Source organism: Gossypium arboreum, chromosome 11 (assembly GCF_025698485.1).
Source record: "Gossypium arboreum isolate Shixiya-1 chromosome 11, ASM2569848v2, whole genome shotgun sequence".
Taxonomy (NCBI): domain Eukaryota; kingdom Viridiplantae; phylum Streptophyta; class Magnoliopsida; order Malvales; family Malvaceae; genus Gossypium; species Gossypium arboreum.
In genome coordinates, this window is record NC_069080.1 from 126,925,255 (window position 1) to 126,939,153 (window position 13,899).

Below are 13,899 nucleotides of genomic sequence, written 5' to 3' on the forward strand. Positions count from 1 at the left end.
ACATACTTTATATTATATTTTAGTTATCATCTATACTATTATTTAAATTTGTAACTGAGTCTTAGTGCCATGAGGTTAGATCTTTCGTCTCACAATCCGTACGGCCTTAGGCGATCCGTTTGTTTCAAACTCGCTTAAGTTTGAGTAAATGCTCTCAATATTCTATTATTCACAAAGAATAGTGAAACAATAAAGAATGGAGTGATTTACAAGTGAGGGGTAGGCTCTCTATTTAAAGTGAGCTCCTCAAAACCGACGGTTAAGATCAAGTTACATCGATGATGAGATTAATCCTATACCTTAAATTATGAGATTTACAAGATATACCTTATCAAATCTAATCTAATCTTTACAAGATATGTGTATGGCCCAAATTTTGCCGGGGCCCAATAAAACCAAACCCAAATAAACATAACTCAACTACCCAATTAAAACCCAATACCAAACCCAAAACTTAGCCCAAAACACTAACCCAACCTAAAAAAAAAATCAAAAAAAAATCAAAAAAGAAAAACTTAATCTCACCTACTCCACACCATAATTAGCCACCCACCCCATTTTGCTCCATTTGCCTACAAAAGAAAAGGCAAATAAATTTAAAAAAAAAGAAGAACAAGTGGTAAAAGCTTATAAAAGCCATAATCTCAATGTAAAAAAAAAAAGGAGGGGGATTGAGAGGAATTGATTGTATTTTGGAGAGAAGAAATTTTTTTGAGATTCAAGAAGAGATTTTTTTTTTGAAATTCAAGAGGTTTTTTTTGGGAACAAAAAAAAGAGCATTGTATTACAGATATATTTCAGAAATAAAAGAGCAAAAAAAAAAGAGAAAAGGTTACGTTTTTTTTAATTTTTGATTTCTTTTTTTTTTTTTTTCATTTTTGATTTTGCTTTTAAGCTTCAAGAACAAGAAATAAAAAGAAGAAGAAAAGAAAAGGGAGGGGGGATTGTGAAGGCCTGCACTTTAACCCGTTTAACAGGCCTAATATGTGTCTTTTAATTGAAAATGGGGAAATTGTGCATTAGGTCCTTCCCATTTGCGCAAACACTCAATCATGCCTCATTTATTCCTTTTCTTTTAATTTGGCTTTGATACTTATGTATATTAGCATTTCGATCCCATTTCTTTTTACTTTATTATTTTACTTCAAATTTCTATCTAGAGTTCAAATTAGCCCTTTCTCGCCTTTTCTTTTATATTTTATCTTATTATTTAACATTATGGTATTATAATTGTATTTTATTTTCTTGCATATTAGTTACTATTATTATTATTATTACCTTCATTTCATTATTATTATTACTATTGCTATTTTTTTGTTGTTTATATTTTTATTATATTATTATTATTATTATTATTATTATTATTATTATTATTATTATTATTATCTCCGTGACTATTATTATTATTTTGTTATATTATTGTTATATTATCACTATTTTTCTTACTATTATTATTACTACAACTATTATTACTATGATTATATTTTCTTTTTATACTCATTTGCTTATTACATCATTAATTTTTATATCATTACTATTATAATAATTATTATCATTACTTTTCATCATTATATATATATATATTTTCTTTTCTCTGTTTTATTACTATTATTAATATCATTATTACTATTATTTTTATTTTTATTTTATTTTTATTACTACTACTGTTATTTTTATTAACATATTTTTTACCATATTATTATTTCTTTTTTATATATATATCATTATTGATATCAACATATACTATTATTATTAATGTACTATTATTTTCTATTTATTACTATTATATTTATTACTATTATTATATTTTTACCCATTACTCTTTAAATACACTTGCTTCACCTTTTACTCTTCACTCACTATATATATTGTTTACTTATCTATATATTCACATACATATATATAATTTCACACATCATTCCAAAATTTTTATTTGTATTATTACTATTAATATTATTATTATCTTCACTATACTAGCATTCTTTAGTCTTATATAACGATTGTTTATTTATTACTAGTTTTTATTAATCTCGAATATTTCCTAGCTTATTTGTTATTATCTTTTTATTCGTTTTATTCATTTATTTGTTACCTCAAAATAAGATTTTTTGCAAATAAGGCAATGCTTGGTGTTTGGAAATTTCGAGAAAGTAGTGCCCTAACTTATTGGGTTGCCACTTTTCTCGTTGAATTCGAATAATTAAGCACCCTTCTAAGTTTTTTAAAGGTTTTCTAAATGCAAGCTAGTATCTTGGAATTTCAAAGCAATATGTCCTAACTTATTGGATATAGCGTTTTGCTGCTTCGAGATAGGAATTTCAAAAAAAGAGATAACTTAATACTTTAACTCTAGTGAATCCCAATTTTCAAAGTTAAAATATTTTAAAGAGGACTACATCTTAAATTTTTTTTTCTTTCGACATTTAAGACATTTGATAATCAATTAGGTACCAATTTTTGGGCGTTACGAGGGTGCTAATCCTTCCTCGTACGTAACCGACTCCCGAACCCGTTCTTTTACTTCGTGGACCAAAACTAATGATTTTAAAACAAAATGTTTTAAAGGTGATCCAATCACACCTAAAAAGATTGGTGGCGACTCCCGTTTTCATTTTTAAAATCGATTCCCATTTTCTAACACCACGATATGAAAATGGTTTCGACAGCTTGGCGACTCCACTGGGGACGTAATAAGAGAGTCAGGCCATGTAATTGATTATCTTTTGTCTTAATGTCGGAAATTAAAAATTTTAAAATTTAATCCTCTTTGCATTACATGTGTTTGTATTATTACATGCTATATTTTGATCGCATTGCATTTCGCATGACCGCTGTGGTCACACCCTTAAGTGGGAGTGAGAAGCTACGCCGTGAGGTTTTCGCCTCCGCGGGATAGTGGATCACTTTCGGGATACATCCGTACCTATGGTTTCGTGAGATTTTCATCTCCGTGTAGCCATAGGGAAATGTATTCCCCTGAACTGAACTCGATTCAAATGAGCCTATAATGGGTGAGGATCGAGGAATCTGCTGGTTCGGGTACCTCAAACTTTAGAACCAACCCCATGTCGAAGGACCGTATAAGCCAAACTTAGACATCACCCTTATAAGTTATCGTTGAAATTTATTGATATCATGTGATACTGACTATCTCTTTTCTTTTGCTTGCATGTCATTTTGCATTTACAAAGATATCGATTCGTGGTCAGTTTCTAAGTTAGGAAGTTTTATTATGGAGAACGGACTTCTTGATAAAGTGGAAGGCAACATTAACGTCCACAAATGGTCCGAGCAAACTCAACTAGAAAAAGGAGACAGTATAGCTATAGGATATATGTCTGAATTTGCCAGATTATACTCGTATAAGTGTCACAGAATAATCTCCAAGAGCTTAAGGAAATTTGAGATCGTGGGGCAAAGAGACTAAGCAATTATTCTACGGTAACTATGGAGACTTATCTTACTTGCTTGATGTTCGGATAGACGAGCACTTATTCGAGCCCTTGCTCGCTTTTGGAACCCAACAGACAGATTGCTTCACTTTTGGGGAAGTAGACATGGTACCCTCTTGTGGAAGAGTACACTGCTTTACTTCGTTGTCCCGGTTTCGAATGATAGGATCTATTTCGAGCTCCTTGTGTCCCTACCTTTTGGAAGAAATTGATGATTATTACGGGATGAGCGGCGGTGGGCTATGACCCTAATTAAAGAAAAGGGTGAGTGCAAGTGCATTTCGTGGGATGCTTTGAAAGATTTGATTCTGACACACCCTGATTTACAAGTGAAGGGTAGGCTCTCTATTTAAAGCTGAGCTCCCTCAAAACTGACGGTTAAGATCAAGTTACATCGACGGATGAGATTAATCCTATACCTTAAATTATGAGATTTATAAGATATACCTTATCAAATCTAATCTAATCTTTACAAGATATGATTCCTTTCAATCATTTAAGATTAGTTACCAAGATAGCCTATGTTGTCATATCTTCATCATTGGGCCACTTAGGCTTCAATCTGACATGCTTCTCCAACAACTTATTGAACCGGGCCAGTTCGTGTAGGCTGAATGATACCTATCTAAACAATAGACCTCCATTGGATGCATATGGCGTGTTGGTCACGGGCTTTGCACTTTGGCCCGTGACACTAGTTCACCTATGTAGTAAAATATGGGTTCAAATGCGTTGAAATACATTTATCCTCCTATTTAAGGGTTGGGAAGAGACTATAGGTTGTTCTAAGCATTTGTATTAAAAATAATAATTTGTGATTGAATTCTAGCTCAGTTAGTATCGACATTGTTACCTATACAGGAGGGTATGGGTTTGAGTGCATTGAAACACATTTATCCACCTATTTAAGGGTTGATGAGTGACTATAGGTAATTCTAGACATTTGTATTCAAAAAAAAAAAATTGTAACTGAATTAATATCATAAGTTAATTAGATACTAACTTACTTGAGAAATGACTAAAAAGTTTACATATTCATTAATTTAATTAAGCTTTAAATAAATTTTTAATAAAAAAAAGGGAAGGAAAAAATTGTTTAAGGGATAGCATGGAGGAAGACTCTAAATGTGAGAAAGAGTATCTGTAATACATGCTATTGTATTTTTTATTTTTCAATAGGATAGACCTACCGGTTAGCTCGGAGAAGGAACAAAGCCAAATAATTTCCCATTGAGAAATCGGCTGCCCAATCGTGATGATTTTGCAATGAGACGGTATTTAATATTTGTTATATATTATTCTCATTTTATGTATAAGGTCTTCGCACCTTATTAGTTGCTTCTTCATGGAGCAATCAAAACTTCCTCCACATTTTATCTCCAACCCATTACTTTTGTTCAATCCGCAATCATAAAATGTAATTATATAAAAATGAATAATATATTAGAAGTTTTAAAAAAAAATAATGTTATCTGAATTTAGGATAGGCATAGAACACGAGTTTGTGTTCAACATGTATATGCTTAGATTTTTTAAGTTAATTATATATATTTGAAAGATTGTATCTCATTTATTGTAGAGTAAATATATGGAAAGTGAATACATTAAATGAAATAATAAAAAAACTGTAAATAATATGATAGATTAAAAAAAGTCATAGAAAAAAAATTTAATAGGAGAAGGCCAATGAAGTAGTTCACCACAATTAGTGCTTCTTCCCAAGTCTGCCCATTATAGAATTGAAAATTTTTTTGCATTCGTTTCGGTTGCGGCCCTTCATCCATCTCCTCATACATATTACGTTTTCGCTTTATTAGGGAACCGCTACCTATTGATCCATCATCAACAAAGTGTTGCTGGATATCTTCAAAATTTGCACAACACTGACTACTATGCAGCACTTGTGTTTCTTCCAAGTCTCTCTCATACACTATTCTAACACCACACTTCTTCACCTTAACACTGTCATCTCTTTCGAAGGACAGCTCAAGTTGATGGCATTCCTGATCTAAGCAATCTGTTGTCCATAAATTATTGGTTTCACGTTCACCACATTTGTCTTCCAAGGAAATTGGATACAACTTGTCACGAGAGAAATAACGAATGAAAATCTGGTCCTTCATTATGGGCTGTTCTAAACCAAAATTTGCAATCAAGCCACTACAATCGACTATTCGAGGATATCTACCCTGGAAATTAGATTGAGTGCAATTGGCTTGTCTAGAATTTCTACCATGGGTAACAGCTCTACACGAGACATGCGCCTTCCTTGAAGCATCATCACTGACAAAAATGCGGCACAAAGCAACTCCCATCCATTGACTATCATTCCGAACTTCCAGAGGCAGATCTATCTTAATCGAAGACTCACCCCTTTGTTGACTAAACCATTCTGGCATTTCACTTCCAGGTATAATAATATCAAACTTCTTTCTTGAATTTCCAACTACCTGCAAAATAAACCTCTGGTTGTTTGGTAAGAGACAAGATGAATAATTATAAGACAGAGGAACAGAGATATTAACGAACCTTTAGATGCTTTTTCAGCAATGTTAAGGCATCGATGTTCTCAGCCAATCTGAAGCAATTAGCACCTACTATATCTACCCAGTCCTTTGAATTGCAAACTTTTGATGGATTTGCAATTATTTCCAGAGAAGTACAACCACTTACGCTTACACCCTCTATACATGTTGGAAGCTCAGGCAACGATTTAAACGCCTTGCAATTTGACAAAAAAAGAAATTGAAGCTTGGAAAATTGAGTAAGACACGAAGGTATGCTGACGAAATTGTTACCACCAAGATCAAGTTTTTTCATAGAGGATAAGCGAGAAATATCACCAGGAATATCTCCTTCACAAAGATTGCAGTACCTCAGATTCAGCCTTGTTAATGAACTCAAACCTAACAACGAAGGCAACATCAGAGCCATGGAATTTGTCCTTTCTCTTTGGATTACCTTTAACAGAGAAGGCAGATATTTTTGTAACTTGGAAGAAGATCCCTTGCTCCCATTAAAAGACAGAACTTTAAGATTTTTAAATTGAAAAATCAAGGATGGTGGTTTTGTCATGGATGTTTCACTTAAGTCAAGCTCCTCCAAGAATTCTATTTGCTGCAAATTCTCTGGCAAATATTCGACTTTATAACAGCCAGAAAGATTAAGAGATTTTAAACTTTTACACCCACCTATGCTCCCTGGGAGATCCACAAGGTTCCTGCAATCTTTCAAATTTAACAAAACAAGACTGCTCAGATTTCCAATTGAAATAGGTAGCTCTTTAATGCCCGACCCATCTAAATAGAGCTCTAGCAGGCATTCCATTTTGCCATCAATCTCTGGAAACCTTTTAAGATTGGAGCAACCTGAAAGAATTAACTTTTTAAGAGATTCCGTTCCAAATTTGATTAGAAGACTCCTAAGACTTTTGCAGTCTTTTAGATTCAAAACTTTAAGTCTTCTAAGATTTCCGATTGAAGAAGGTAGCTCTTTAATGTTTGTCCCATCAAAACAAAGCTCCAATAAACATTCTATTTTCCCATCAATCTCTGGCAAGCTTTGAAGATTTGAGCAACCTGAAAGAAATAACTTTTCAAGAGATTCCGTTCCAAATTTGGTTGGAAGACTCCTAAGACTTTTACAGTCTTTTAAATTCAAAACTTCAAGTCTTCTAAGATTTCCGATTGAAGAAGGTAGCTCTTTAATGTTTGTCCCATCAAAACAAAGCTCCAACAAACATTCCATTTTCCCATCAATCTCTGGAAAGCTTTGAAGTTTTGAGCAACCTGAAAGAATTAACATTTCAAGAGATTCCATTCCAATTTTGGTTGGAAAACTCCTCAGACTTTTGCAGCCTTTTAAATTCAAAAGCTTAAGCCTCGTAAGTGTAGCGACGTAAAAATTTTAGTTTCGGGCTGCTAATTGTGGAGATTAAAAACTTGGAATTTGAAATTTGATTTTAGATTAAACCGGGAGTCGCCACCGATCTTTTTACTAGGTGTGATCGGACACCTATTAAATTTTTTCTTTAAAAAAAACGAGGAAAAGGCCGAGTTAAGGTCTACGTTAAAAAGCCAGAGAAAAATTAGGGTTCGGGATTCGATTACGCGCAAGGAAGGTATTAGCGCCCTCGCGACGCCCAAAAATTGGTATCTCATAAACATGTGTTGTCTTGATTTTCAAAAATACGAGTTCAATGTAAAATTTAATCGTGGTCTGATTAAAAAGACGAGAGATTTTAGTTTATTTTGGTTTTTTGAGAAGGGTATATCGCTTTAACACGAATCAATCGACGTTCACCCAACATAGCGATGAACTCGATGACTTAATGTTAAATCGGTACATTGCCTCGATTATTGAAATTACTTAGCAAAACAAGAATATGATTTTCGAAATAATGTGAAACAAAGTTGATACTAAATAAGAATAAATAAGTGGAAAAACTATAAACATATTTGAAACAAATAACAAATATTACAATAATGTTGAAGGATAACACTAATAAGGCATGCAAGATGTAATTATAGTATCGAATACGAGAAAATAACGAAAATACAATGAATATACATATGGAGATAATTAAGAGTATATACGTATATTAAAGATATATATAAACATATACTAATATCGTACCAATAATAAGAATGATATAATAATAAAAATACATACATGAGGTAGTATAAGAAATATATGTAACTAATAACATTGAAAATACATATATGATATGTATAATATAAATATTAGAGTTGATAACGATATGTAAAAAAACTATTCACATGCTATATAAACACATACCTATATATAAATAAGAATGATGTTAGAAATATTCATAAAAATAGTATAAAAGATAAAAAAACTAATAACATATAAACACACGGGCAATATGCAGATTATATACATATGATAGTTATAAAAAGTATGGTATTAAACACATATAACGTATGCATTTATAGTAACATAAATACTAATATTATATATATCACTAATACAAAAATGATGATCTAACATAAAAATAAAATAAGATAATGATAATTTTAAAATGAAGTATAAAAAACTATATAAAGGTTATATGTACATAAAAATAGGTATGTATATATAAGTAAAGATAAGAAATAATGACAAAATAATATAATAATGATAAAAATATAGAAAGTGAATAATATACAAAGGTATTAAAATAAAATAAGAATAAAGCAATAGGTAATAATAAATATAATAATAGAAATATAATATTAAAGATAATACTAAGTATAATATAATAATAATAATGTAATAATGATAGTAATGATGACAATACTAATATAAAAAGAATAGATAAAATAATAGTAAAAATAGATTTAAAATGATAATATACAATATGGTGTTAATTGAATATATAATATAATATTGAAATATATACATCATAACATGATAGGAAAATAATAATATCATTAAAGTAAAAATCAATGATACTATATACATACATACATATACATATTAAGATATATACATAAATGATAAGATCTATAATAACAATAAATACAATACATTAGAAATGAGAAGAAGTAAGAAAAATGACTAAACAAAATTAAAATCGAAATTTTCGGGGCGAATTTAGAATAAAAACAGAAGAGGGGGACTCATCTGAACATGCGGGCAAGTAGTGGGGACCAAGAGAGCAATTTTCCAACGCCTTTAAAACGGTGCGCATCAAGGGGAACCAAATTGCGAAGCGCAACAATTAATAGGGCCAATTTGTAAATAAATATAAGTCTGATTTAAAACATAAAAAATGCGGAAGGACTGATTGCGCAAATAACCCCTCTCTTAAAAAACACGCGGACCCTAGCTGGAGTGGGTCGGGTCAACCCGACCCTCACTAAAACGGCGTCATTTTTAGTTTAAACAGAGGGGTCCAAAACGGTGCGTTTTGGACCCCTATATAAGTCAAAAAAAAATTTTAAAAATCTCATTTGGCACCAGCAGAGGAAAAAAAAAGAAGAAAGAGAAGGAGAAAAGAGAAGGAGGAAGGAGAGGGGAAAGGGAGAGCTCCGCCACGGTCCGGTCATGCCGGACGGATCACCGGATCGCCAAGCCATGACCAAGCGTCAGGCGGTGGCCGGAGAGGTAAATTTTTTTTTTTTGTATTTTATTTTATGTTTTAAAATATTATTATTTATTTATTTATATATATTTATGGGTATAAAAACAAATTTAAACCGAAAATAGAAATGAAAAAAAAAATCACCTTAGGGTTTTGATTTCTGATTTTTGACTTGTTGATTCACTGATTTTGGGTGTTCGAATCTCTGCCTTTTTGATGTTAAGATCGTAGTATTTCGGATATCAATTGTTTGCTTTTTGTTAAGAAATCGAAGAGAAAAAAAAAAAAGAGGGCCTCCCCTTACATTCGGATCTGGCCTTTATAGCTGTTTCTATACACATTTTTTAAATTTCTTGCCATTGCTCCTTGTCGTCTACTCTGTCTTGGTGTTTGTTTCATTTTGCAGGGTATGGAGGACCAGACGCGTGCGTGGAGGCATGTGGCGTGCGTGGGGAGTGGTGGTGGTAGTGCGCAAGGTGGCCAATGGTTGGCCACTGGTGAGAAGCGGCGGCAGACAAGATGGGAGCTAGGGTTTACTGCTGAAATCTTTTAAGCAAATGGGCTATTAGGGTTTTAAAATTTGGGCTCAGATAGTTTTAGGCCTGGGATTATTATGTAAATGGACATTGGACCCCTTTTTATTTGAGGTTTTATTATTTTATGGACCTAGGCTGAAATTGGCTATTACAGCTGCCCCTCTTTGCTCATTGTCATGTAACAAGAATGGGGCAAAGACTTTAAAAGAGCCAATTTTGCCTAGTCAAGTAGAATCTCGACTTCTTTGGTGTTTATTTTCTTCGAGTAACCTCATTCCATCCCACTGCATCCTGTTGCTTTGGTTCAACCCACTGCATCTTTTGATATATGCCTTGTGGCTTCAATCTATTCTAAAGTAACTTCGAGGATGTGAAATTTATGGCTTCGATCTGCTTCACTGCAACTTCGGGAAGATAAGATCTACAACTTCAATCTGTTCTTCTATTACTTCAGTGAGATAAGGTTTATGGTCTTCTCTTCTGCCACTTCAGAAAGGTAAGATTTGATATTCTCGATCAGCTCCGTTGCAACTTCAGGGAGACCAGACTTGCAGCTTTGACCTGCTTCGCTGCACTTCGGGGTATCCAAATCTGGTGTCTTCCATTAGCTCCAATCTTTATTCTTTGCTTGGCATGTGATCCTGAGCTCAATTCATTTCTCGCAATATGAATTCTCTCTTTTTTTTAAAAACGGACATAGAAATTGAAAATAGCTCAGCACGTGAGCCAAGGCTCAACTCACCTCTCGCGATATGAGTTGGTTTTTTGAAACTTAATTTTGAAAAGCAGATTTTGAAAATGCCTCGACATGTGACCCGAGGCTCAACTCACCTCTCGCAGTATGAGTTGATTTTTGAAACATAAATTGAAATTACCTTAACGTATCTTGAGGCTCAACTCACCTCTCGCAATATGAGTTGACTTTGGAAAAATAAAAATTAAAGACAGGATTTGAACAAGAGAATTTGAAAATACCTTGGCGTGCCCCGAGGCTCAACTCACTTCTCGCAATATGAGTTGATTTTTTTGAAGCATAAATTGAAATTACTCAACGTGTCTTGAGGCTCAACTCACCTCTCGCAATATGAGTTGATTTTTTTGAAAACAAAAATTGAACAACAGAAATGGAAAACACCTCAGCGTCTTGAGGTTCAACTCACCTCTCGCAATATGAGCTGATTTTTTTTAAAAGATAGAAATTGAAAATACCTCAACGTGTTTTGAGGCTCAACTCACCTCTCGCAACACGAGTTGATTTTTTGACAACAGAAATTGAAATTACCTCAGCGTGTCCTGAGGCTCAACTCACCTCTCGCAATATGAGTTGATTCTTTTGAAAAGTAGAAATTGAAAAGCAGAAATTGAAAATACCTTAGCACGTGAGCCGAGGCTCAACTCACCTCTCGCAATATGAGTTGGATTTTTGAAAAATAAATTGACAAACGGAAATTGAAAATACCTCAGCGTCTTGAGGCTCAACTCACCTCTCGCAATATGAGTTGATTTTTGATTTTTTTTGAAAGACAGAGATTGAAAATACCTCAACGTGTCTTGAGGCTCAACTCACCTCTCGCAATATGAGTTGATTTCATTCTTATTGCATTTGCCCATTTTGAACTTGTTATCTTTGATTCTTCTCAAGATATGTCCAAATAAATTTTCTTCTTATTGCATTGCCATCTTTGATTAAATCATTCGTTTTGAGTTGATTTCATTCTTATTGCATTTGCAATCTTTGATTAATTTATCCATTTCGAGCTATGCTCATAATCAATTTTCTTCTTGTTAATTGTTTTGATCTTTTTCAAGCATTTTGCATTGAAATAATGATTAATGGACTAATAACACTTTCACAAAAGAAGTTTTGCATATTACTCTGGAAGTTTCTAAATAATACAAAAACCTGAAACAGGACTATTGTTTAGAACTCACCAAGCTTAAGGGTTGGAAATATTATCTCTTTGGACTCTTTATTGGTTGAACCAAAAGACAAGACATTTCATCAGTGATACAACCTCGACAAATGACGAGTGATGTCAACCTAAGTGTAAAAGAGGGTCATTCTCGAGAAAAGAAATGATACTTTGCATTCATGTACATTTGGTCATTACACCCAGGGAATAGTGTAACAGATCAAACTGATTGAAGATGATACAAATACTATGCCTTTGAGTTGCAGCAGAATGGATGGAAGAAACCAAATGTTATTCCTCTGAAATTGCAGTAGGAGGCACAAACTTTATGTCCTAAAAGGTACAGTGGAAGGGACTCTAAAATTACAGTGGGGCAAGCTTTCCGAGCAAAATGTGATTGTTTCTTTGACTTTTCATCAAGAATACCACCGAACAAGATGCCGGTAGAATCGTCGCGATAATGTCTAATGAACAACGACGATGATACCTTAAGCCTTTTTAAAAAGGGCTCATGACATTTCTACATTCATATAATAACACATCTAGTTAGGAGCATTTGATTCATTTCAATCATAGCATCCTAATTATTTGACACATTCATAACACATCTAGTTAGGAGCATTTGATTCATTTCGATCATAGCATCCTAATCATTTGACATAAGCATAGATATATGGAACTGATTCTACAGGTGATGTCCCTAAAATCAGTGAATTCACAAGCCTTAAGCCCCTAAGCAGTAGGGTAACAGGCTGAAGATTTACAGATCTTAACCCCCTAAGCAGTAGGGAAATAGATCGAAGACGAAGGGTCTCAAACCCCTAATCGGTAGGGTAACAGATTGAATTGCAGATCTTATCTCCCTAAGCAGTAGGGAAACAGATCGAAGATGAAGATCTTAACCCCCTAAGCAGTAGGGAAACAGATCGAAGATGATAGGCTTTAACCCCCTAAGCAGTAGGGTAACAAGCCGAATTTACAAGCCTTAAACCCCTAAGCAGTAGGGTAACAGGCTGAAGATTTACAGATCTTAACCCCCTAAGCAATAGGGAAATAGATAAAAAAAATGATGGGCTTTAACCCCCTAAGCAGTAGGGAAACAGATAAAAAAATGATGGGCTTTAACCCCCTAAGCAGTAGGGTAACAAGCCGAATTTACAAACCTTAAACCCCTAAGCAGTAGGGTAACAGGCTGAAGATTTACAGATCTTAACCCCCTAAGCAGTAGGGAAACAGATAAAAAATGATGGGCTTTAACCCCCTAAGCAGTAGGGTAACAAACCGAATTTTCAAACCTTAAACGCCTAAGCAGTAGGGTAACAGGCTGAAGATTTACAAATCTTAACCCCCTAACTAGTAGGGTAACAGGTTGAATTTACAAATCTTAACCCCTTAAGCAGTTGGGAAATAGATCGAAGATGATGGGCCTTAAACCCCTAAGTAGTAGGGTAACAGGCTGGAAATTATAAATTTCTTTTTCCCTGAAATGGCATTGGAGCGGCTAAAAGCCACAGCAGATCTCCTTGAAGTTTCAGAGGATCTTTTCTTCCTGAAATGGCGTTGGAGCGGCTAAAAGCCACAACAGATCTCCTTGAAGTTTCAGCAAACCTCTTCTTCCAGAAATGGCATTGGAGAGGCTAAAAGCCACAGCAGATCTCCTTGAAGTTTCAGTGGAAGAAGATCAAAACAAGTCTTATCTCCCGAAGTTGCAGAGGAGCGCATCAAGATAGCAGATTTGACATTCTGTGCTTACAAAGTGAAGCGGATCCAAGATTTCAGATGGCATCCCCTGCTTATAGGGAACAAGTTGAAAACATCGATTTGATATCCCCGTGCTTATAGGGAACGGATCGAAGATAGCAGATCTGACATTCCTGTGCTTACAGTGAAGCAGATCAAAGATTTCAGCATGG

At 33.9% G+C, this 13,899-nt stretch overlaps 1 protein-coding gene across 1 annotated transcript; it reads right to left on the bottom strand.

Moving 5' to 3' along the window:
- Window positions 1-521: 521 nt before the first annotated feature.
- Window positions 522-7,271, bottom strand: LOC128283961 (disease resistance-like protein CSA1). The gene is made up of 3 exons (XM_053021389.1): window positions 5,982-7,271; window positions 5,153-5,902; window positions 522-572 (listed from the first exon to the last, which is right to left on the bottom strand). The coding sequence occupies exons 1-3, from the start codon at window positions 7,269-7,271 to the stop codon at window positions 522-524; spliced, it is 2,091 nt and encodes a 696-aa protein (XP_052877349.1).
- Between the last annotated feature and the right edge of the window lie 6,628 nt (window positions 7,272-13,899).